Source organism: Chanos chanos, chromosome 4 (assembly GCF_902362185.1).
Source record: "Chanos chanos chromosome 4, fChaCha1.1, whole genome shotgun sequence".
Lineage (NCBI taxonomy): Eukaryota > Metazoa > Chordata > Actinopteri > Gonorynchiformes > Chanidae > Chanos > Chanos chanos.
In genome coordinates, this window is record NC_044498.1 from 20,331,698 (window position 1) to 20,354,698 (window position 23,001).

Genomic DNA, 23,001 nt, shown 5'->3' on the forward strand with positions numbered 1-23,001 from the left:
GTATCACCTCCACAAAAACGTGGTTAATGCGGTTTCCAAGTTTGTTACACAGTCCTGTCTGAGCATGCTCAGAACACGTAAAAAGAAAGGTGAAAAAAGGGTGCTGGATGGGGAACGTTTTGCAGGAGCTTCACTGATGAGCACAGGGCGCTGACGATTCAAGAGGAACAATGTCAAAGATGATGTTGTGAACTCCAAGGGAAAGGCATAAATTAACCGCAGCTGTGGTTGGATGCTTAAAGCAACTCATGCGTCAACTAGTAAACTAACAATGTAATAACTGATCATAAAATATTAAGTTCTGTGGTAAAATCCTTTGATAAAAATTCCTGATCAACAAATAATAATATAATAAAAGTTTTAAATGCAGAACATATTAGCTCATTCCACATAAAGCAATTATTAGTCATAACATAGTGGTTATTACACCATAAAATGAGTATGGTAGTAACATTTTAATGAGTGATGCAATATCTTCAGCACATAATGGTATAACACACACAAAACACCTAATATTTAAGTGTGGTTTAAACGGTACATTGTGCATCCCTCCTGAACTATATTAGATGTTAATATGCCATGGTGCACTGCATACCATCTGCTCTACAGGATGGAACCTCACACAGGTGTTACCTCCTTTCCCTACAGAGACATTCTCTGCATATGCTGAACAAATATGAGCCATATGTAGCCAGCTGAGTGTCAGTTTAAGGTTTTAAGTGATGAGTCATTTTAGGTAAAATGGCTAAGATTTGATAACTCCAAGTTATCATGCTAATGTTAAAAAAAAGAATTGAGGTCCATTTAACCAATTTAAGTGGGAAAATACTACATAAATAAATGGACTGACATAATGATTTAAATGATTGTCAAAACTGTTAAATACACCGGAGGTAGGCCTTGGCATTAAACACAAATGGACCAAATGAATATGAATCAGGTCAAAACGTGGTCGGTCCTTACAACATATGCCCACTGGATTAACAGCTGTGCTTTAAAATGGCTTGAACTGACCAGGAGATGGTTCAATGTACCTGGTGTTCGGACAATCACTTACTGCCCCACTTGTAAACCAGTGGCAGTGGTCCTCCAGTTGTTAAACAGATTGACTGAATATACCTGCGTATAACAGAACACTAGATTTAGAAACTGGAAAGCTGTATAGCCTGTGGCATCAACTGTTATTCCTTGGCAATATCAGACTGGGCTCTGTCAGACCGTAGTGGCAAAGCGATTTAAGCATAATAGTAGTTTGGATGTGTTTTTTTCTGCTGCGGGTGTTCACTACTGAAAAAGAGTAAGTGCAGGTCAAACAAGTAAACCAGGAAACGAATGATATTTTTCTACGGCTAACTTTTCAAACACTCACATACAATAATGTCGTTTAACAGTCTGTTGCGGACAGCGCAAAGGTGGGGCGCTGACCTCGTGTTGGGTATTTCTAGCCACCGTAATTAGTCTAGACAGGCCAGGATGTATTGTAATTATACAGGAGCCTTCACTGTGGGTTATACGTAGGCTACGAAATCTCCTCCCATTATATTGCTAAATGACACCAGTAAATCACACATCCTGCTTAGCACCATCCTGCACATACTACTCCGTCCAGTTTTAGTCACTTCTTGGATTGCCACGTCTTTCTTTTATGACATGGTGGTTACTTTATTTGCAACAGCGGTGCTTTGGCTACCATGGAGAGCAACCTGAGAACACCAAAGGAATTCCAAATCAACCTAGATGAAGGTGGCTGCCAACCTAACTATCTTTCCAAAGACCACGAGGGGACGCTGTAAGCTTCCTCCTGAAATCCGGTCACTGTTTACGGAAGTCGAAGTGACGTGTCAATATTTGCACGGGCATTGTGGGATTGGAAGGGTTTTAGCAATGGAGAAACCAGAAGCCATGAAACTCGAAGCTAAAATTAACAAATAAGTTGAACGCTCTGAGTATCGCCCCTTGTGAATTAGTGTTTTTATGATGATGTTTGTTACCTTTATCGGGGTTTGCAGGTGAAAGTAACCATTTACATTTTACACCTTTCTCATCTAAAGATCTGTGCAAGACAGAAAACTGGAATTTTGTGTCCATGGACGCTAGTATCGTGGTTCAGATTGTTTTCTTTTCACTGGAGGTAAAGGACTAGGCCGGACCTTGTCTTAAGAAGTAACTGCATTCATTTTACTCGAAAGCTTTGGTATTTTGGCAAGAAGACAGCGAAAAATGTCGACGACAAGCCCTGAAGCGGTGAAGAAATTGCTAGAGAACATGCAAACGGATTTGCGGTCTCTGTCCATGGAATGCAAGAAAAAATTTCCCCCTGTGAAAGAGGTATCTTACCTATTTCTCGTGTTACTCCTAATAACTCAGAACAAACTATATTTTAATGATCTTCATTGCAAAGCCACATGAATTGCCTGTCATGACAAGCCAATACTAGACTCCTTATGGTACTAGGCTATTGATATTCTCAGCTTCTCTTTAAATGCTGTGAGTTTGTTATACATCCTTGACTTGTTGATATTTTGTGGACGTGGAAGAGACGAGATCCAAAACGGTAGCTACACTCACATTGAAGTGTGGTGAGGCTTTTCTTTGTGCTATTAGCCAGTTAAACTGCTTCGCTTTTTCAGTTGTCGATGCTATTCGCTTTCACTGTGACCGCCTGGTAAGCATTCAGGTATTCCGTTCTGTGTGCTTGCCAGTATCGTTAACCGTCATGATATTTGGAGCACAGACATCAAACCTCTGAGTAGCATTCCCTTGAGATCAGACAGAACTTTGTGGGCTTTGAGAATTTGAAAACAAGTTACAGAGATTGTGCACACTGCAGGATCTTCTCAAGAGCTGCTAAAGCATCTGTCAGGTGCTGTCAAAAGCAGTCTGTGTTAATGAGCCATAACCTCAGAACTGTAAGCATGCACCTGCCCTACACAGAACATTGACTTAACTAGGCTATCCAGAGAGAAACAAACAGTTCTTGATATGTGATGGTAGAGATAAGGACATGGTGGTGTCCTTGGCATACGACTGCCTTTTTATCATTTATGTTGGCTGGCTCCCATTTTTCCCATGTCAGGTTTTGAGTGTGTCTGTCTGTCACTTTTCCCAAGGCAGCTATAGTTCATTTTTGAACACTTTCTTTAGACAGTGCATCTAACAATGAGTATGTGTCCTCAGTTGTGCCTGTCACCATAGGGTCTATTAGCGTTCTGGTTGCAGACGTCTCTGATTTCTTGCTCAGTGTGCAATGAGAACAACACATTTTACATTCCCTCTTCTGAGGCTTGGTAATTTGCTTCAACAGCTCACGCAAATTTGCAACCAGCACAACTCTGTCTTTAATTACTCTTTTGTCTGTGTGTGGTACTGCACTTGTAGGAAAAAAAAACCTTGCTGAAGAAGTGTCAGAGAAAATGAAAAATTGCAGATGACCATGTGAGAGATAATAGGTCACGTTTGGGTTGAGGTGATTAAAAAATGAGCCATGGTGAGACAGCTGAGTGTCTGTCTTGCATTTCATGAAAGCTAAGCTGTGTTTTGTCTTTTGACATGTCATTATGGAACTGTCGCTGTGCTCATGGGCTTCATGCTTCTCTTCAACTGAAATTTTGTCATTTTCATTGTCTGTTTGCAATTATTAGAGCCCACACTGAATAGCATTTTCTCAGTTAACTTTTCTTTTTTTTTCTGTGAGACTACATTGTTATTTGTTGTCATAATCTGGTTTTCACTGTTATAGTTTGTGTGATTGTTGCCCCTTTAAAAAAGCCTCATCTGGATAAGTTCTGCTGATGAAAGAGAGAGCTAAAGCTTTAGGTTTGGGCACATAACACTTTTGTTTTATGTCTTTGTTTCAAAGTTTTCAGTTGGCTTCATCTGTGTTACCATGGCTATTACTTTAACATGGCATTTGCATTTATTTAGACCAACTCTGCATATTTTGTCCTATTGAATAATCTGTTGGATCACCATAGTGATGGGCATGGGACTGTGTGCAGGGCCCTGGAAAAAGCTAAAGTTTTGCACGTTAGTTTGCTGGTCTATGAATAGGCAAAAGGAAGACTGTCCATATGGGGGAGAAGAAGGCGGGTGACTGCACTCTATTGCTTGATGCACACAGGCTTACTGTTTCTCAAACTTGCAGTTTTTAGGTTGGGCTGCTTAGTCAACTGTGGTGTTGTGAGAGCACCGACTTTGACAATAGGTTATGTTCCTGGATTTTTCTTTTGATTGTGAGTGGAAAGATGCATCTACTTTATGGTGAAAGCATACAGACAGGAAGAAAGCATGGTTTTCATTTATACCGTCACAACTGTCTTTATTGTTGATTTTACAGTAGTCTTATCAAGAGAAGATGACTTTTCAGCCTCAAGGAGTAACTAAAATCAGTTTGCCTTTAAACCCTTAATTACTATTTGTGAGTCCCTTTACAGTTCTCCACTGTTTATGTTTTTCTTTTGACATTTGTATTTGCTTTTCCATAAAAGAGGGTAGAGAACTGTTCTCTGCTGGCCAATCAGCAACGTCAGTCCAAGTCTGCTGAGACGGAGTTACTTCCTGGTTTTAGTGGAACCTGTATTTAGGCTATTGCCACATCAGCATCTTATTCACTGACTCTGAAATTTTGAAAGGATACAGATCAAAAGGAAGATACACGTCTCAGTTAATTAAATGTTAAATGGTAGCACATTCTTTAGATTTCTGTATTGTCCGTTATCATTTGAATTGATGGAAATAGTTTGTTGTTTTATTAGTCTGGAGAACACTCATTTTCAGCAACTTTTCAATCAGCGTTATCCTTTTTTTTTTTTTTTAATTTCAGATATCTCAAGAACACCCCACATTGGCTGTGTAATGTGCTTTTTGTCACAGTTTCAGTTTTTCTTAGAAGCTTAAAATGGTCTCTCTAAATGGTTCACTGTGGTGTAAAAACTTTAAGCTGTCTATGTAAAGTATGTATTTGTCAGCAGTGGGCAAGCTATACCTATGTCTGTGATATGAATGGCTGCCAGTGCTGTACCCCTTCCCACTTCCCTGTGGGAATTGGTAGATGGTACAAAGCACTGATTTAGTTGGCCTCTCTCCCCAAATAACCTTAAACTCTGTGTAGGTCTAGTCTGTGAACATCTTTAAAGTGTACACGATATGAAAGTTTCAGGTTTGTGGCCATCTGGTCCAGGTTTGTTGGTCACTAATAAACAGTACTACTTGATTGTGCACCTGGTTAAGGCATTGCTTGCAGTGTAGAGGTCCATACATAACCATGTTATAAACCTATTACTAAATTGTTGAGACAGCTTAAATGGAGGTTGTAGGGAGTTTTCACTCTATATGTCCCAGTCAGGCAGAGCTGCGTGGTGTTGTCCATGTGGTTTGGTTTGAGGTTAGCCCAGGAAGTGAGGATGCAGAGAATTAGCACCACCCACATTACTGGATGTCTAGACTTGCTAGCTCCAAGTAAAACTAAGCAAAAGTGCAAATAGCAGGAAAGAATTTAGTGTTCTTTTAAACTTGGCTTGAACTTTGTGAACATCCGTTTGCATGAAGTCTGGTTTTGCATTTGTTATTTAATGTTTATGTGACAAAACGTAACAGTCAACCCCGAACATCTCTAAACAGTGAGCAAAACCTCAATTTTTTTAGATAAGCAAGGTATTAATTGTTAGTAGATAGCCTAAAGAGTTCCCTGTATCTTTGAAACATAGAGAAGTAAACTTGAAGATCTAAGGGCAACTTTGTCCTTCAACTTTTGCTCTCAAAAACCATTCCTTAAAATTCTTTTTTTTTTTGTCCCTATAGGCAGCAGAATCAGGTATCGTGAAGATCAAAACCATTGCTGCAAGAAACACAGACATCTTGGCAGGTAAGGGAGGAGAAGTTGATGAAGGTGGGTGAGAGAGAAAATAAAAGAGCTTCATAGCATGAGAAGCGTTGATTGTTAGAGAGGAGCAACCTGTTTCATAACCCGTGAACATCACATTTCATCAAACACATCAAGACATCATCTGAAGTGCACTCCTGTGAAGTTTTAGGTCTTAGAAGTGGATTAGGTATGTTCAGTAACTTAGAGTGGAGTTTGTTAGTTGCTATGGGAGAAGTACTTGGTCACAGATGTATATGTGGTGTGAGGTTGGCTTTAGTAGTTAGGTTTTATCTTCATACAAGAACTTCATATTGATGCACTATAGAGGAGGTGAATGTGTCTGAGAGATTATTTTCATATAAATCTTATTTTTTTTGGTGAATACAACCTCCTGAGAATAATGTCGATCTACAGTAACATAATGAAGAAAGTTGGCTTGAGATGCAATTATAAAACATGAAGAAAGATTGAAATTTGTTGGAATTAAAAAGTAACAAGAGCAACAGTTATGAAACAGGCATTTGAATCTAGTTTCTTATCCTGCAGTGGGTACATATTGTATTCCATGATGTAACATAATCATACCATTCAGTACCAACCCACTGTACAAAGGCAGAGCCTAAGGCATGGGATCAGGTTAAGAACTCCGGTCCATAGTGCACCAGTCAAATCTCTCGAGTTTTTGTCTTTTTTCTTTATTGCCAGCTTTTAACTTTCGCTGATGCTGATAATGCTATCAATTTTAAATTTGTATAGAGCATTCATAAACTCGTTATAGGGCAGTGGAAAAGCAAGCATCAAACCGATATTAATGAAACAGCGTTTATCTGAGTTATCTGGCTGAGCCAGCCATCCTACATAATGAAATAAGCAACCTGACTGAAATTTTGTCACATAGATTTGTTCTTCGACTCAATATTGGTTCAGACTGTCTGGTTCAATAATGTGGTTATTACTTTGTCTCTCCGCATAGCTCTGAAGGAAAACAGCTCAGAGGTGGTGCAGCCCTTCCTTATGGGCTGTGGGACCAAAGAGCCCAAAATCACTCAGCTATGTCTGGCTGCAATCCAGAGACTCATGTCCCATGAGGTGGTGTCAGAGGTAGGCACTGCACAGCAACACATTCCCACAACATTACAATACGCACACGCAATACTCTACAAGCCTAGAGCTTCACTCTAAAGTTTAAAAAGGACATACCTTTTTGCATAAAATGTAATCTGGTATTTAACCATTAAACAATGCACACGGAACAGTCAAGAAACTGGAAACTGAAACTGGAAAGGTCTCAGGAAAGGTCTTACTACAAGAGAGGGCCTAATTTGCTCTAAGAGAGAAATTTTCACGCACAGCAATACACACTCACACACTCCTCCTTCTGGTTTTACTCTACAACTATATTTCTTCACCTCCTTGAATTATATGTTATTTAAATGCATAATTTGATAGAAATAATACATAATATCTATGTATAAACAGTGTTTATAAGGTTTAATTTGGTCAGTGTTATGCATCACTTTCATAGTATTTTAATGTTTCCAATATTAACCCAGTAAATTCATTATCACATAGTAGAAAGTAAGCCCTCTCGTAAGCTGATGAAATGTCACAGTAAATATTGCCTGAGACTGAATTGTATTTATTAAAGGATAAGAGGTCCTCTGGAAGTGGTCATCAGTGTAACAGTAATGAAATGAACACTGTTGAGAAAAAAGGTTGCAGCGTTGAAAGATACTGACTGCAGCCTTATCTTGTCAGTTCTCAGCGTGGCTTTTGAACAAAGGAAAGCAAGTGCTCTGATTTTTTCTCAAACAAGATGAGGCAAAACATGCATCCAGCTCCACAATTTGAGTGTTACATTACCAAATATTTACACTGACTTGCTTTATGACAATGTGTCACACATCATTTGTGTCTACACTTACATCTCATTTCTATCAAAATCACACATTCTCATAATTCTATTCTGTTCTGTTTTATATTCTGTTCCTACTTTACTCTGATTGAGCTATAACAATGGAAGAGCTGTATCAGAGCCCGATTCCTGTCTGATTTGGAGTTTGAGATTTATTGGCACTGCACAGAATGGACAGAGTGAGCAATGACAGATTATAGATGTCCTGTGCTCAGAGTAGAGTGGGGTCATGGTACAAAATATGCTGCCAGCCTTCTGACAGCTACAAAACAGGTTAACATTGATGCAACATCTCCACTTATGTGTAGTGATGTAAACTCACCATGCTGATGGATAACACAGAACTTTTCCTCATAATTGTCTTTGAATCTACATTGGGATAGAACACCCCATCTTCTTATGTTCTAAATACGTATTTTGTCCTGTAACTAAGTGGTAGTATTTGTAAAGGGAAACAAGCTACATCTCAACTCATGTAAAATGACATAAAATCCACACATTGCTGCTTAACAGAGAACTCTAACAAAAGATTGTCTCTAACTGTGCCTCTAACAGCGATAACTCTTGGCTTAGCCCGTTTCTTCACCTGAGGTTTCAAATATCTGTTTTGTAATATATAACTATGTGTCAGTACCTATAAAGCAAAGCAAATATAAGAAATGTTGTGTGTGTGTTTTTGTGTGTGTGTGTGTGTTTTGTCAGACTGCTGCTGGAAACATCATTAATATGCTGTGGCAGCTGATGGAGAATGGCCTTGAGGAGCTGAAACTGCTACAGACAGTCCTGGTTTTACTGACCACCAACACAGTGGTGCATGATGAAGTGTTGTCAAAGGTAAGTATCCCGCAACGTACAGTTGGGATAAACGAAATTTCCTCATTAATATGAAATATTGCTTAAGCAGTAATAAAAGAGAGGTTTTTGTATTAATGACCTAAAGCTGAGTACTGTTACCTGTTACCACCAAACGACTTTAGACGAAAGTAATTCACATGCTGAAAGTTCGCCTTCAAAATTCCCACCTGTAATTCTGTTTTAAAATCTCAAATGTGATTGGGGGAGAGACAAACAAACAACAACAAAAAAAACAAAACAAAAAACGCAGATACATTTAAAAGTAACTTGGTGTGAATGTGAAGCTCTGCCACTTTCCTTCAATCTAAAGGTCACTTTGTAAACAAATAGTTACTCGATGTGAATGTTCTGCATTTTGGCTCCTGAAAGTCAAAATGGAACAAATGAACTGTTTATGTTGGAAAAGTAGAAAATTTTGCTTCAATCAGTATTCTGAAGTGTAGGAGGGAAAAACAGGGAAACCCTCAATGTTCTGAGATTGCAAACAAATATGTGTGCAGTGATACAGACTCTGTCGTTTCTACATGTAAAACAAAGCTGTCTTATCAAATGTACTCTGAGTAATACATTATCGTAGCAAAGAGGGGTCAAATCAAAGACGCAAACACTCACTGAAAAAGCACAGTCCCCTAAACAGTTACATAGTTACATGATAGTCGAATAACATTAAAGACATTATAGCCTTGTGATCTAATGCAAGACGAAGGAGGGGGAGGCCAGGTCCCCCAGAATATGCAGTTATTGCTGTCATGTATTTACACATTTATCCAGAGATCTTGTACTGTAGCAGAATTTCCCAGAGTAGGTATGTGAGTAAATTCGGCTGACATTTTCATTTGGCTTTGTTTTCTATTACTGAGCTCTGAGAAGTCTCTGGGTTGGTGGTGGTGTGTGTGGGTGTGTAGGGGGGGGGGGGGTCACAGGGCTGCAGCGTTAGGTTTGTTGTGTCAGATTGGGGTGGTGGGGGGTGTACATTAGGAGTGAGGAGGAGTCTCAGGCTGAAAGCATAATGGTACAGAACTGAACTGAGTTTGCCCAACCTGCCCTAATCCCATGGGCTCTGTAGTTTTCCAAAATGCAGTCAGGGTGCTTAAAATTCCACAGAAAAGTATTACATGGCTTGTGAAGCTGATGAAAGTATCGAAGGGGAAGTTTGACAGGCAGACCACCTAGCAAAATCTAATTTAAAGCGTTCAAACAAGGATTATCTTGGCACCACTCTGTAAACTGAAGTGGTAATGAAATACCCGGAAATGAAATATGCTCCGTCTGGCCACAAGCAGTTGCCCATCTTGAAACAAAGACTTGCAGTAGTAACTGCTTAAAGAAATGGACTAACATTGACACCCTTTCATGATCATTACATGTGTCTTTTCTGTGTCCTAATGTTGACAATTAAAATGAGGTCCCTTTGCCTTTAGGCCATAGTGCTGTGTTTTCGCCTTCACTTCACTAAAGACAACATCACCAACAACACCGCAGCTGCTACAGTACGACAGGTTGTTACCGTGGTGTTTGAGAGGATGGTTGCTGAAGATGAGCGCTGCAAAGGTATACAGCCGTTTACTGAATTATCTTCATTGATACATTTCTTTAACATGACACACAACAGGAAAACTAACTCTGGGTGATTGTCTGAGTTGTTTGTCTTACAGTCAATGAACTGTCAGTGATCAACTAGTCAGACCTGTTTTCATGCATGATACAAATCAATGTGCTACAGACCAGGTTCATGCTCTCATTTTAGCCAACGCATAAAGAATAAGTTGTCCCTCCATTTGTTCTTCCAGACGTCCCATTTTGATTTGGTTTTCACTCAGACAGTAAGAAAGGATATGTTTCAGAGCTCGTCCACAGGTTCTTATCCATGAATTAAGCCTAAATCATGTGAACAAAGACTAAGGTTTTACTCATCCTCCTCTGATTAAACCCCTTTTCGTGTCCCTGCTAAGGGTGCTGCTATACCTAGCACGAATGTTTTTATGTGATCAAGATTGTCATGGGAAGAGATTAGTGTTACTGTAATGCTTAGTGTGACCGCAACAGTGTGTGGTTGAAAAAGAAGTAGAGTAGAAGTGTAATCTACGTGACCTACAAGATGAAAGCTTTTCCTTTCCACTTCAAGACGTCAAAGCAGATTAGAAACTCAGACTGAAGTTTGCTCTGGAGACTGTTCAAAAATATTTTCTATAAACCCCCTCACCCATACTAACCATCACCCACATGTCCTGCTGTTGTTTGATGAGCCTGTCGGTCTCCCCCCCCGCCCCCAGGCATGGCAGAGGAGCCCCCACCAGTCCAAGGCAACAGTAACCGTAGGTCTGTGAGCACACTTAGACCGAGTGCCAAGGATGCCTACATGCTCTTCCAGGTGAACCCAGCACTGAAATATTTTTTCTCTTTTTTTATTTTTTGTTGTGCTTGTTGTTGATCTCTGGAATTTCATGGTTGGGAAGAGGTTTTTTTTTTTTACACAAAAAATTAATGTATGCAAAATGAATGTCATGTACTTTTAATTCCTGAAGTTTTTGTGACGTAACCTTTTAAAAAGCCATTTTTTGAATCAGAGTGAGGCGTGGTTGATAGTTTGCTCTGGTGAAGTTCAAAAGCCTGTTATGATGACACAACTCTATTTTATTTTTTATTCAGTATTATTTTTATTTTGTTTTTGAATGACTAAACAAGGTACTGTAGTCACTTGTTATGTTTTATTTTAGAGACATATCGATTTACTTTGGTAATTATGCTGACTGTACTCTCTCTTTCTCTGACTTTGAAACTCTCTCAGTCTGTCCTTGTCCTCATGTATATTTGTACAACTATCTTTTTACCCTGAGCTTTGGATGAGCTTCCGATATCTAGTTACCCCTGCATAGTTTGAGCCAAACAGTATAACAGTGCTTACACATTGTCTGCTGTGACTGAAATGATGGGCTGTGACGTGCAGGATCTGTGTCAGTTGGTGAACGCTGATGCCCCGTACTGGCTGGTAGGGATGACAGAGATGACGCGCACGTTTGGCCTGGAGCTCCTCGAGTCTGTTTTAAACGACTTCCCTCAAGTATTTCTACAGGTGAAACTCTCTAAATGCTGCTAAAACCTGCTCCTGCAGTTATCAGAGTTGCGTTTTTGTGTTGAAAGTGAAATGGTAGTGCCTGGCCTCTTCTCCATGGACAATTTGTAACTCTTACTTTTTTTATTTTGATTTCACTGTTCTGTATTAAAGTGAGCCCCACTCTAGTTTTGATTTCATTCTTCTGTATTGAAGTGAGCCCCAAATGAGCAAATTCAGTTTTGCATTAAGTCAGAAATGAGATCACTGATAAGATATTTGAATGCAACACTGAAAGAGAATCATGGTCATGTATTTATATATTCTGATTATTATGTTTCTGAACTATATGGAATTTACTGCTGTGTATTTAAACTTATTTTTTATGTCTAGCATATTTATATTGTATAAGTAAGAATCAATTTTGTGGAGTACTGTATGAATACAGTATGACAGCAATATAATTGAAATTTCTAACCCTATGTGTTACATTTTATTCCCTCTACAGCATCAAGAATTCAGCTTCCTTCTGAAGGAGCGTGTTTGTCCGTTGGTCATTAAGCTGTTCTCTCCCAACATTAAGTTCCGTCAGGGCAACAGTAGTGCCGCCTCACCGGCACCTGTGGAGAAACCTTACTTCCCCATCTGCATGCGCTTACTCCGTGTCGTCTCTGTTCTTATTAAGCACTTCTACAGCCTTTTGGTGAGTATCCACTTCACTTCTGTGTCAAGCCCTGACTTTTCTCAACAACTTTTCCTCATTATCTCACTTCTTCCTCCTCTGTCAGCACTTCAGTTCTCACAGTGCTTGTGAGAGGGGCTGGGATAGTGCTCCCTGACAGAAAAATACTGAACTTAAATAGAGGAGAGAAAAAAAACTAAGCGAATTAGGCAGAGCTTCTTACAAGCCCAACTCAGCTGGAATGTGATGTGGGGTCAGCTCTGATTTGAGTCCTTGGGGGCTGCTTAGTTTAGTTTCCACCCCTCTCTCTCTCTTTTTTTTTTCTTCTTATTTTGGCTCTTTTTTCATTAGAGTCCTAAGCAGCTCTCACAAACTGTAGCTGACTTCTCATGCTAAGTCCTCTCTTCTGCACAGATCGGCATCTAAACCATATTTTGTTACGATTGGAGTGTCCAAAAACCACACCTTACATTCTCAAGATGAGAGTAAACACGGTGACTGTTGTAATGTATGGCTCACGGTGGCTACAGTGATTTTAGGAATCAGTCTAATGGCTCTCATGAATCTCCCTGCATGTGTTCCACACTTTCCAGAAATGTTTGCAAGGTCATTGTTTTTATTAACATATGTTGTTCTTTTGGCTTTAAGCCAGTCAATTCACGCTATAATGCCATGCGTGATGGCATTAAATGTGTTTTTGTATGTGTCCTCCAGGTGACGGAATGTGAGATCTTCCTGTCTCTGCTAGTGAAATTTCTTGATGGAGAGAAGCCCCAGTGGCTGAGGGCAGTAGCGGTAGAATCAGTGCACAGGTTGTGTGTGCAGCCTCATCTACTACGGTAAACATGCATTCACCCCCTGCATCTGCAAACATGCTTTTTAGTTCACCGTGACAGTAATATTTAACACATGCCGTGTAGAAATTGTATGACTATGAATCCCATGTTTTGTCAGTATTGGGTCCATCATGCACTCTTATGATTGCAGGTCCTTCTGCCAGTCCTATGATATGAAACAGCACTCAACCAAAGTGTTCAGAGATATTGTTAACGCCCTGGGCTCTTTTATCCAGTCCCTTTTCATCGTGCCCAGTGCAGGCAACCCAGCTTCCATCAATGCCCCCGCTGGTCAGTGTCACATCAGATCAAGATCCACAGACTGTCATAAGTCTGAAAAGACTGCAGCTACTCCTAAAGATTTTGTGTTCATGTCGGTTTTGACCAGATTTGTCTAATTATTTTTTTCCATTAGAGGACTCATGTCCTTACTTGAAACTGAGAAAAATATGTCTCATTTTTGTAAACAGTTTTAGTGTCTGTTTCAGCATCAGCCCAGACATTGTATTGCTGGTGTGTAATTATATAATTCCCTGTGCTCCTGCATTTGTTCTGTCTTCATTACCATCCTTCTCTATATTTATGATTTTTACACTGGGTCTCAGGTGGGTCAGGGTCTTCGGGTCAGGGATCGTCACAGGGTGGCCAAGGTTCTGCATCAGTGAGTGGGGGGCTGACGACGCAGGCTGCTTTTGAATATCGTGGAACCTGGATCCCTCTCATGAATGTCAGCGTCCAAGGCAGTGCCAAAGCCACCTAGTGAGTATCACTCCACACTGTTTCACTTTCACGCTCAGTGATTTCTTCAGAACACAAAGTTATATCTGAAAACTTGTAAGTTTGATTATTATTCCATCTGGACAAGATTGCAAATGCCTTTAGCTCATCTTGGTCCAGGACCAATAAAGCAGTCATTAGCTGTTCAAAATGCTTTGACCAGTGATTATTTATCTTACTGATTTCACAAGAGTGAGAGCTTATTGCATGCAGGCTGAACAGGCTGAATACCATCAGTCCTTCCATTCTTAAATAAAGAGTAATTCAGGACTGTCTTAGAACTTAGATGGAGATTCAGGGTTCTGTAGTTCTGTGATTAGCAGTGGTCTTAAAATATAATAAATAATATTGGAAGGGTAGACTATGTTGGTTTTTCAGATGGTATATATTAAAAATGAAAAAACAAAAAAAAAAAAGTAAGAGTTACAGACTATCCATGGAGAAGAGGCCAAACATTACCATTTAACTTACAACACAAAAACGTACCCAATTTTATTCATGTAGAAGTATTGGTGTGAGTCAGGGCTTGTCAGTACTAGGTGTATCTTGCTTACTCCAGTCTAGAGATGCTGGACAAGGTGGAGCCGCCCTCCATCCCAGAGGGCTACGCCATGTCCGTGGCCTTCAGTGCACTGTTGGACCTGGTCAGGGGCATCACCTCCATGATTGACAGGGAGCTTGCCAAAGAAGAAGAGGAACGGGAGGCAGCTGGTCAGGGCAGTTCAGAACCCCCGCCCACCCAGAGTCAGAGCAGCCCTGAAGAGCCTCGTGAGTGCAGCACACACATTCTGGTCTCAGATCAGTCTTGACTGTTTGCTTACAAACAATAACATAACCAAAGTAAACTCAGAAAACTGAGATCTGAAAGCTCGGAAACTGAAAGAATATTTTAACCAAAGTATACATTAACTGCATTCCAGTAGATGACTTTGTTAAACTGGATAGTTTGTAGACCAAACACAATCCACAGTCATATTTTACTGAAAAAGATCACTCAGATTGTTAGGTCATAATACACAAGGCATTGGTTGCAGGAAACCTGAGACCAGACACAACAATGAATGAATAAAGAAGTGGAGCTGACTGTGGTCAGCAGATGACAGAAATTCTTGACCACAGAAATCAATAGACAACCTACTCTGCTATTACACTGCAATTGCACACAGCAGTGGACAGCTATTTGGTCAAATTCTCAGTTATCTGTTTGAATTAGAACACCATTCACAAACTTGCAGGTAACTGAAAGCAATAGATGCTGGAATAAACTCTTTGTAAATCAGACAAATGAGCAAATATAACTCATTCAGGTTTCACCCATTATTTCTGGAGATATCATTATTTGGTGGCGACATGAGCAGGGGTTACAGAACACATTTTGTTGTTCTCTAGTTGTTTCAGTTTTAAACAAACATTCTGATATTCTCTTCATTCACCTATTGAAACACAGCCTCACTTTTATGTCTGTTTGGTCTGTGGACAGAGCACAGTGCATCATTTACTGTGTAATCAAGAATGTGCGGTTTTATATGATTGAACCACAAACTTTTTTATCTCCCCAGTATTCATTTTATGTTCGTTCGCATCTTAGTATTATAGCAAACAAGTTATAAAAAATATTAATGGAATACTGTACTTGCAGACTCATGTTTTATCACTTATTGCTTTGTGAACATAGGCTTGGTCACGACTTTGATGTAAACTCAGGGCTGTTTTTCTGTTGCAGTGGCTCATCAGGTGTGGGAAGAGATGGTCAGTGCGTGTTGGTGTGGGCTGCTTGCGGCTCTCTCTCTTCTGTTGGATGCCAGGTTAGTGGGTTTTGTTCCAAAAGGGAAATTATGGATATTCAGGAGTTTTGAAACAAGTCTTTAGTAAATTGGAGCAAGGCAAGAAAGCCACCAAATTAGAAAAAAAAAGAAAAAAAAAGAAGAGGAGGAAAATTAAGTGTTGTTGCTTTGCATTACCATCTGGAAGCATTAGTTTAAGAAAAAGAGAAGAAACCGGGAGCGTTGCCATTAATCAGAAGTGAAATGACGCTAACTAATATGGACCAGAACGGCCACATCTCATAATGAAATTTCACACTATGAAAATCTGTCAAACACAGCTAATAATTGATATTCACAGCATCAAATAAAACTGACATTGCCAAATAATGAATGCGCCTGTTTTTAAAGTTACTGATGGCTTTATAAGCAGAGAAAATTCTACCCCTGAAGAGCTAAATAATGAGAATGCGTGACGTTAATAAACAAGTCACCTCACCAAATCTTGGATGTATAGTGTAGGTCCACTGCTCACCATTAGATGTCATAGTTATAAAGTTTATTATTTGACATGGTTAACTGGTTTGTTCCCAGTTAATTAGCAGGTGTGGTATTTAGATGGTATTTAGTTTTGTCATAGTCGATGCTTGTGGTACTAGATGTTATTTCGATCTTTTGTCAGAGATGAATTTCATCATTTGTTATTATTTGGTTTTCAAATGACCAGTGATGCAAACAGAGTTTTCTGTAATTATTCCCGTATCTGCCACTGATCGCTGGGCACTGGTTCAGGGAGTGTTTGACCGAACAAGTGCTAATTTAGATTTGTTTTGTTCTTATGCACCATCAGTACGGACGAAACAGCGACAGAAAACATCCTAAAGGCTGAGATGACGATGGCAGCTCTGTGTGGACGGTTGGGTCTGGTCACGCCGCGGGACGCCTTCATTACTGCCATCTGCAAAGCGTCCCTGCCCCCACACTACGCTCTGACTGTCCTCAACAGCAATGCAGCCAACATTTCCAACAAAAGTTAGTCATGCCCAACACGGTGTTTTGCTTGTATGTAGGCTCAAAACACTCTGAATTCAGGAATCATGTAACAAAATTAGGAAAGAAATACAAAAAAATATTTAGGTGAATAAATTCAACAAATAGTACCACAAAGACAGTCTTGTATTATTATGATCATTTTCCTTGACACATGTAAAAAGGGACCTAGAAAAAACTATTTAGATGGAGTTTGAAGCGCCTGGATGGGGCCATGGAAAAGTGTCATTGTGGAATGAAAGTATCTCTCACTGAAAAACAAAATTATATGTATTATTGGTTCCCACTGTTCCTTAAATACAGCGATGTTGGCTTTGGAATGAACAATGGTAAAAACTTTTGTAATAGTAACGTTAAGTTCCTAGGTAACGGTGTTAATTTTGGCAGGTGATTTTGATTTGGTCTTAGTTTTAGTCTTTTGACTAAAATACATATTCGTTTTAGTGAGAAGAGATGTGTAAACACATACGTAGGATCAGTATTTCACTATCCTGATCGTGTCAGGGAAGTTAATTAAAATGAGAGCTTAGCCCTAGACTGATTACAACTAGTAATGCTAAGTGTCACAAAATGACGAAATTATTGTACCTTACTTTTGGTATTGTTGATCATACATCTTAAAGAGGGCAAAATTATCTTACAAATTCGATAATTATCGTACATCTGGCAACGCTTGCTGCCAAGTTAACGTTAGTTAAAATGTGGCTATAATGTTAGTTAAAATGTGGCTATAATTGCTTGTCCATTCGTCTGTTTCTGTTATCATTTTGTTAGTATTTGTCAACGAAAATGGTAATATATTTCGTTACATTTTTTATTTTCAAAGGTGCATTTTTATTTAGTTATCGTTGTGGAAAAAAGTTTGTGATGAACATTTTTCGTCACAGTTTTCGTCGATGAAATTAATACTGCTAGGTAATTTCAAAACGTTTATTTAATCAATAGTTTGTTCAGAAAAACATTTATTCTTTTGTGAGTTTGTTTATGTAATGACTAAATTCAGTTGGGCCTACATAATTGCGTTTGTTTCTAATTCTGTGGCACCTTCACTGCAAGGCTTATAATATGTAAAAAAGAAAAAAAATTGTGCTTTTCTCTGTGTACAATTCCTGTTTTTGTGTGTCTTGCCCTGGCATGGTGGGTTTAGTCATATGTACCCAAAGGTGTTCTACTGCATTACCAAATCATTACTTCGTTTTAAAAATACACTTTGAGGTTCTGCTTCAGAATGCTGACCATGGGCCGAGATTTCAGATCATTGTTCCGAATGGATGTTGTGTGAGTTGGGAAGTAATATTCATGAAAGTATGAGGCTCATGTGTGTTTTTATTGGCCTTTGTTTGTGTGTTTCAGCATACTCCATCCAGGGCCAGAACGTGCAGATCATCAGCCCCTCCAGTGAGTCTCATCAGCAGGTGGTGGCTGTTGGGCAGCCGCTGAGTGTCCAACCACAGGGCACGGTCGTGGTGAGTCATCTCGCTGCTAAAACACTCTTACTTCAGTCTTAACACAGAGAGTGCCTTCAACACGAAGTACGTCACAGCGAAGCCGCATTTTCAGTCGGAAACAGATGGCGAGCTGTGATAGAATTAGACTTATTAGGCATTTATAATCATGTTCATGCTGGGCCTCTAACAAAGACTAGAATCATCTTTAAGGTTAGAGTCACCTTTAAGAGAGTACTTAAAATGAAGATAAACAACTATTAAAGTAAACAAGTACTTCAAATAAACAATAAACTACATCTGTAGTAAAACTTTCAGCAGCTTTCATTAGAGTAATGTTCGGACTCCAGTTTTAATCAGACTGACTCAAGTCTGTTGCGTGTGTGTGTTACCTTTGTGCTTTTGTCTCACACATTTAACTTTGCCCCTGTGATCAGTACATCATACACTCAGTTTCTCGACTGTGAAGATTGACAGGTCACCTCTTTGGTGATTAGCTGCCTTAATTACCATTCCTTTGTTGGAAAAGAGCAAACAGAAAGTTGTGGCACTTGAGTGTTTGTCTTGCTTTCAACATTTATATTTGCTTTGCACATTTCAATAACCTTCTGTCATGCAGATCTGCTTGTTTTTGTTTCTTGTTTATTTATTTTTTATGTTTCATCTGTACGTGTGCAACTGAGACAGCGCTCCTTGTCTGCACCTTCAATCAGGGACTTTGATCAGTTCTCTCTCTCTCTCTCTCTCTCTCTCTCTCTCTTATTCTGTCTCTCTTTCCTTTCCAGCTCACAGCAAAGAATATCCAGTGTATGAGGACACTGTTGAATTTGGCTCATTGTCATGGAGCTGTGCTGGGAACTTCATGGCAACTAGTGTTAGCAACACTCCAGGTATAGCCTTTGCAGTTTGGTAACATATCACACGTACTTAATGGATTCAGAATTCAACAGCAGTCAATTCAAACATTTACAGTTCAGTCCAATTTATTTAATACCACACACATTGTGAAGACCAGAAGCCAGAAGTTACAGGGTCCCTGTTATCATTCCCTCTGGTCTATTTAGCACCTGGTGTGGATCCTTGGCCTTAAACCTGGTGTTGGTGGAGCTTTGAAACCTGGGCGGGCTGTGGAGGGCACCAGCACAGTGAGTCCCTGTCTGCTCTAAACACACATCCCCATTCTCTCACTATCATCGACTGCCTCTGTTTCACTGATACCTCCATAAAATGTTATCATCTCTGATTAACATGCTGCTTTTTTTGGATAGGTTCTGACCACTGCTGTTATGACTGACCTCCCTGTAATCTCCAACATCCTCTCAAGACTCTTTGAAAGCTCCCAGTGAGGATTCCTCTCCTGTTTTACTGCACTATCTCTTTATAACTGTTATAAATTAGCTGACATTAGAGCAGTAATCCCATTCTCATATGTTTCATGCTGTCAGTGCAGCAATTCTGGCATTATATACTATGTAAAAAGCTAATGTTAATGTAATGATGTCTTATATGATGTACATAATTAGCTGGTGTTAGTGCAGTGGTTTTGATGTTGTGTAATTAGCTGACATTGATGCAGTGGTTTTGATGTTGTATAATTAGGTGATGCTAGTGCAGTGGTTTTGATGTTGTATAATTAGACGTTACTTAAATGTTATGTAATTCACTGGTGTAAGTGCAGTGGTCCTGAAGCTATATATTGTGTGCACCGTGTTTTGTTCATAGATACTTGGATGATGTTTCCCTTCATCACCTGATAAATGCTCTTTGTTCATTGTCCATGGAAGCCATGGAAATGGCCTATGGTAATAACAAGGTTTGTACACATGTATAAAATTTGATCAGTTCATAGAAATGAAACGACTGTAACCCTGGTCTCATGTGACTGGATTCTGAATCAGGTAGAGTTTGCAGGGGACGGAGACTGGCTTTTTGAAGGGGCAGACAATGTAACTGTTTAGCACTGTTCTAAAATGTGAGACGGGTTGAAAAAACATTGCGTGTCATGGTGTTGCTATTCTTGATCTTTAAGACTGGCTGGAAAGCTGTTATGGCTCGGTCAAAACTAAAATGCAACTAGCAACAACACCAAAACCAAAAGCCTAAAAATATTTGTATCTGTAAAATAGAGTTAGACGACAAACGCAGACAATTGAATGAACAGGATGAAAGCACTAAAATGACCAGGATGAAAGCACTGTAATGAGTCCAAACACAAAAAAAGAGTGAAGTGCCCCTTTGATAAATCACCCCCTTTTTCTTTTAAAAAGAACACTCTTTTAGGTAGTACATTTACAACGTTTCAGCACCTGGGTAAGAGGAGAATAATAGTAATATATTTAACATAAGCATAGTTTTTATGTATATTTAAAGTGTTTAAGAAAGTTTGTGTTAAAGTATTTACACAGTTTTTACAAGTTTTCATTGCAGTACAGCTCACAGGTAATGTTTTGCCTGGATGACAATGCAGACATATAGTCATGGAGTACATCCATTGCTCCTTTGCATTTGTAGACTGTATTACATGTTCTCTCTTTCCTCATTTACACTGGCGTCTCAGGAACCCTCGCTTTTTGCTGTGGCAAAACTCCTGGAAACTGGATTGGTGAACATGGACCGAATTGAAATCCTGTGGAGACCCCTGACTGCTCATCTGCTAGAGGTAAGACAAGAAACACACTTGCAAATAAGTCTTGACTCTGTCCTTATGGCATTAATCGTTGTAAATCATAGCTCATAGAGGTAGCTAATGAAATTAAGTGGCTGAGGTGTGAACACTGAGCCAGAACTATTGATGTTTTATAAATGTGACCCTCCTGCTGTTCTGTGAGACCACTAATATTCTTAAGGCAGTGTTCATACTGCCTGCACCCATGCTACTCCTCCACAACTCTGTCATCTAACCAACATCAAAGTTGAGGTCGATTCGAAAATCAGTCAACAACCAAAATAAAGTCGGGACCGGTTAATACATTCAAAACATTGGAAAAAAAAAAGATTGCTTAATTAATTAAATACAGGTAATGAAATGTATTTGACATATTTTGGTAAATTCCTTGGAGCGACTGAATTGGACCTGAATTGACTGACTTCAACTCTGACCTTCACTGGCTTAATCTTTCTGTATTTACTCATGAAAGCTGTGTGGACATGTGGCACTATGTTTGTCTTCATGCTGTCTATTTCTGTCTCTCTCTATTTTGCATCCACTTTTATCTTGCAGAAGGTAAGTTAAGAAATTCATCTCTAACTCTGTAACTATCACATAGAAGTCAAGTTTTGCCACTGTTATGTACTGTTTTTTGATGCAGCATCGGGCACTTGTGACACAGGCAATCTGACTAGCACCGTATTTAGTCAGAATGTCTCTAGTTAGACTTCTCAGAGTTGAACCTGCCAGTCAAATGCCCCCACTCCTAAATACAATAGTACAATATCATTAATCATTTATCCATACTTACTACACGCACAGTCTATCTAGAAAGGAGTGTAACAAGTGTCATATAAGTTGTTGTTGTTGTTGTTTAGCCAATGAAACCAAACCAGTCTTGATTCTTTTTCCCGTATAATGATGTGTACTGGGTGTTCAATTCTACTTTTGGTAAATTACCACAAATATGGTCAACTATAAGCAGAAATGTGCTTGCTTTGTCTCTCACTATTTATTTGCACATCTTATTTCACTGCTCTAATCTGAGATGATAGATCACAGATGATAAAATGTCTCTCAGTTTTGTAAGGAAAGAGTCTGACGAGATCCTTACGCAATACTGTTTGTCTGTGAATTGAAACGTGATCCGTAGACTCTGACTATGCATGTTCTGTTCTGTGGTTTGGTTCTGCCTAGTCTTTTCTGGTCTCGTGGTATAATAGGTTGTGTAATAAGAGATTTTTTCCTACTTGCTTTTTTTTTTTTTTTTGCCTTTGCCTCTACCTTAGCATGTTCATCGTCAGTGCTTTCTCCATTGTGGTTTTGTGCTCCTGTGTTGTTTCTCGCAGGTGTGTCAACATCCTAATGCCCGAATGAGAGAGTGGGGTGCAGAGGCAGTAACCTCACTAATCAAAGCAGGCTTGGCATATAAGCATGACCCACCCCTATCCCAAAATCAGGTAACACTGAGTTCCAAAACTCTTAAGTCAGCAGACTGTAGGGGACTGTTGCTTCAAATTCTTGAGTAGCACTAGAATCTTCAGACTAGGAGTCAGTGGTTTTAAAAGAACCCTGGAAACCGACACAGTCCAGGCTGTACTGACTGAACAATCGGTAGGCTGAATAACTGTTGTACTAGAAATTTAGTCTCATGAACATGTTAACTTGGTAATGATAAGAGTAGGGATGTAAAGACCAAGTCATTGTGTGTGTGTGCGCACATGTTTTTGTGTGTTTATATGTGTGTGGGTGTGCATGTGTGTGTGTTTCAGTGCCCGTGAGTGCATGTCCTCTGGTTTGTGCGTTTATTTGTGTGTGGGTGTGCATGTGTGTGTGTTCCAGTGCCTGTGAGTGCATGTCCTCTGGTTTGTGTGTTTATTTGTGTGTGGGTGTGCATGTGTGTGTGTTTCAGTGTCTGTGAGTGCATGTCCTCTGGTTTGTGCGTTTATTTGTGTGTGGGTGTGCATGTGTGTGTGTTTCAGTGTCTGTGAGTGCATGTCCTCTGGTTTGTGTGTTTATATGTGTGTGGGTGTGCATGTGTGTGTGTGTTTCAGTGCCTGTGCGTGCATGTCCTCTGGTCTGTGTGTTTATATGCTAGTTTGTGGTGGTTGTGTGT

General features: G+C 39.6%; 1 protein-coding gene across 6 annotated transcripts in view; it reads left to right on the forward strand.

Annotated features, from left to right (window-relative positions):
• The first annotated feature begins 1,899 nt into the window (after positions 1-1,899).
• mon2 (MON2 homolog, regulator of endosome-to-Golgi trafficking) overlaps positions 1,900-23,001 on the forward strand; it is a 31,686-nt gene continuing 10,584 nt past the window's right edge. For 2 of the 6 annotated variants that reach the window (XM_030771057.1, XM_030771062.1), the window contains exons 1-22: positions 1,900-2,328; positions 5,800-5,863; positions 6,837-6,964; positions 8,481-8,612; positions 10,055-10,184; positions 10,907-11,004; positions 11,581-11,706; positions 12,194-12,388; positions 13,082-13,206; positions 13,355-13,494; positions 13,809-13,962; positions 14,540-14,748; positions 15,704-15,785; positions 16,594-16,775; positions 18,147-18,259; positions 19,024-19,128; positions 19,303-19,383; positions 19,507-19,580; positions 19,961-20,051; positions 20,796-20,897; positions 21,459-21,461; positions 22,235-22,345. In XM_030771057.1, coding sequence (XP_030626917.1) covers positions 2,221-2,328; positions 5,800-5,863; positions 6,837-6,964; positions 8,481-8,612; positions 10,055-10,184; positions 10,907-11,004; positions 11,581-11,706; positions 12,194-12,388; positions 13,082-13,206; positions 13,355-13,494; positions 13,809-13,962; positions 14,540-14,748; positions 15,704-15,785; positions 16,594-16,775; positions 18,147-18,259; positions 19,024-19,128; positions 19,303-19,383; positions 19,507-19,580; positions 19,961-20,051; positions 20,796-20,897; positions 21,459-21,461; positions 22,235-22,345 — 2,553 coding nt within the window. In that variant the 5' untranslated portion in view covers positions 1,900-2,220. Of the gene's footprint in view, positions 2,329-5,799; positions 5,864-6,836; positions 6,965-8,480; positions 8,613-10,054; positions 10,185-10,906; positions 11,005-11,580; positions 11,707-12,193; positions 12,389-13,081; positions 13,207-13,354; positions 13,495-13,808; positions 13,963-14,539; positions 14,758-15,703; positions 15,786-16,593; positions 16,776-18,144; positions 18,260-19,023; positions 19,129-19,302; positions 19,384-19,506; positions 19,581-19,960; positions 20,052-20,795; positions 20,898-21,458; positions 21,462-22,234; positions 22,346-23,001 lie in introns of all 6 variants that reach the window. The other 4 variants (XM_030771061.1, XM_030771063.1, XM_030771064.1 and 1 more) reach the window with 3 other exon arrangements.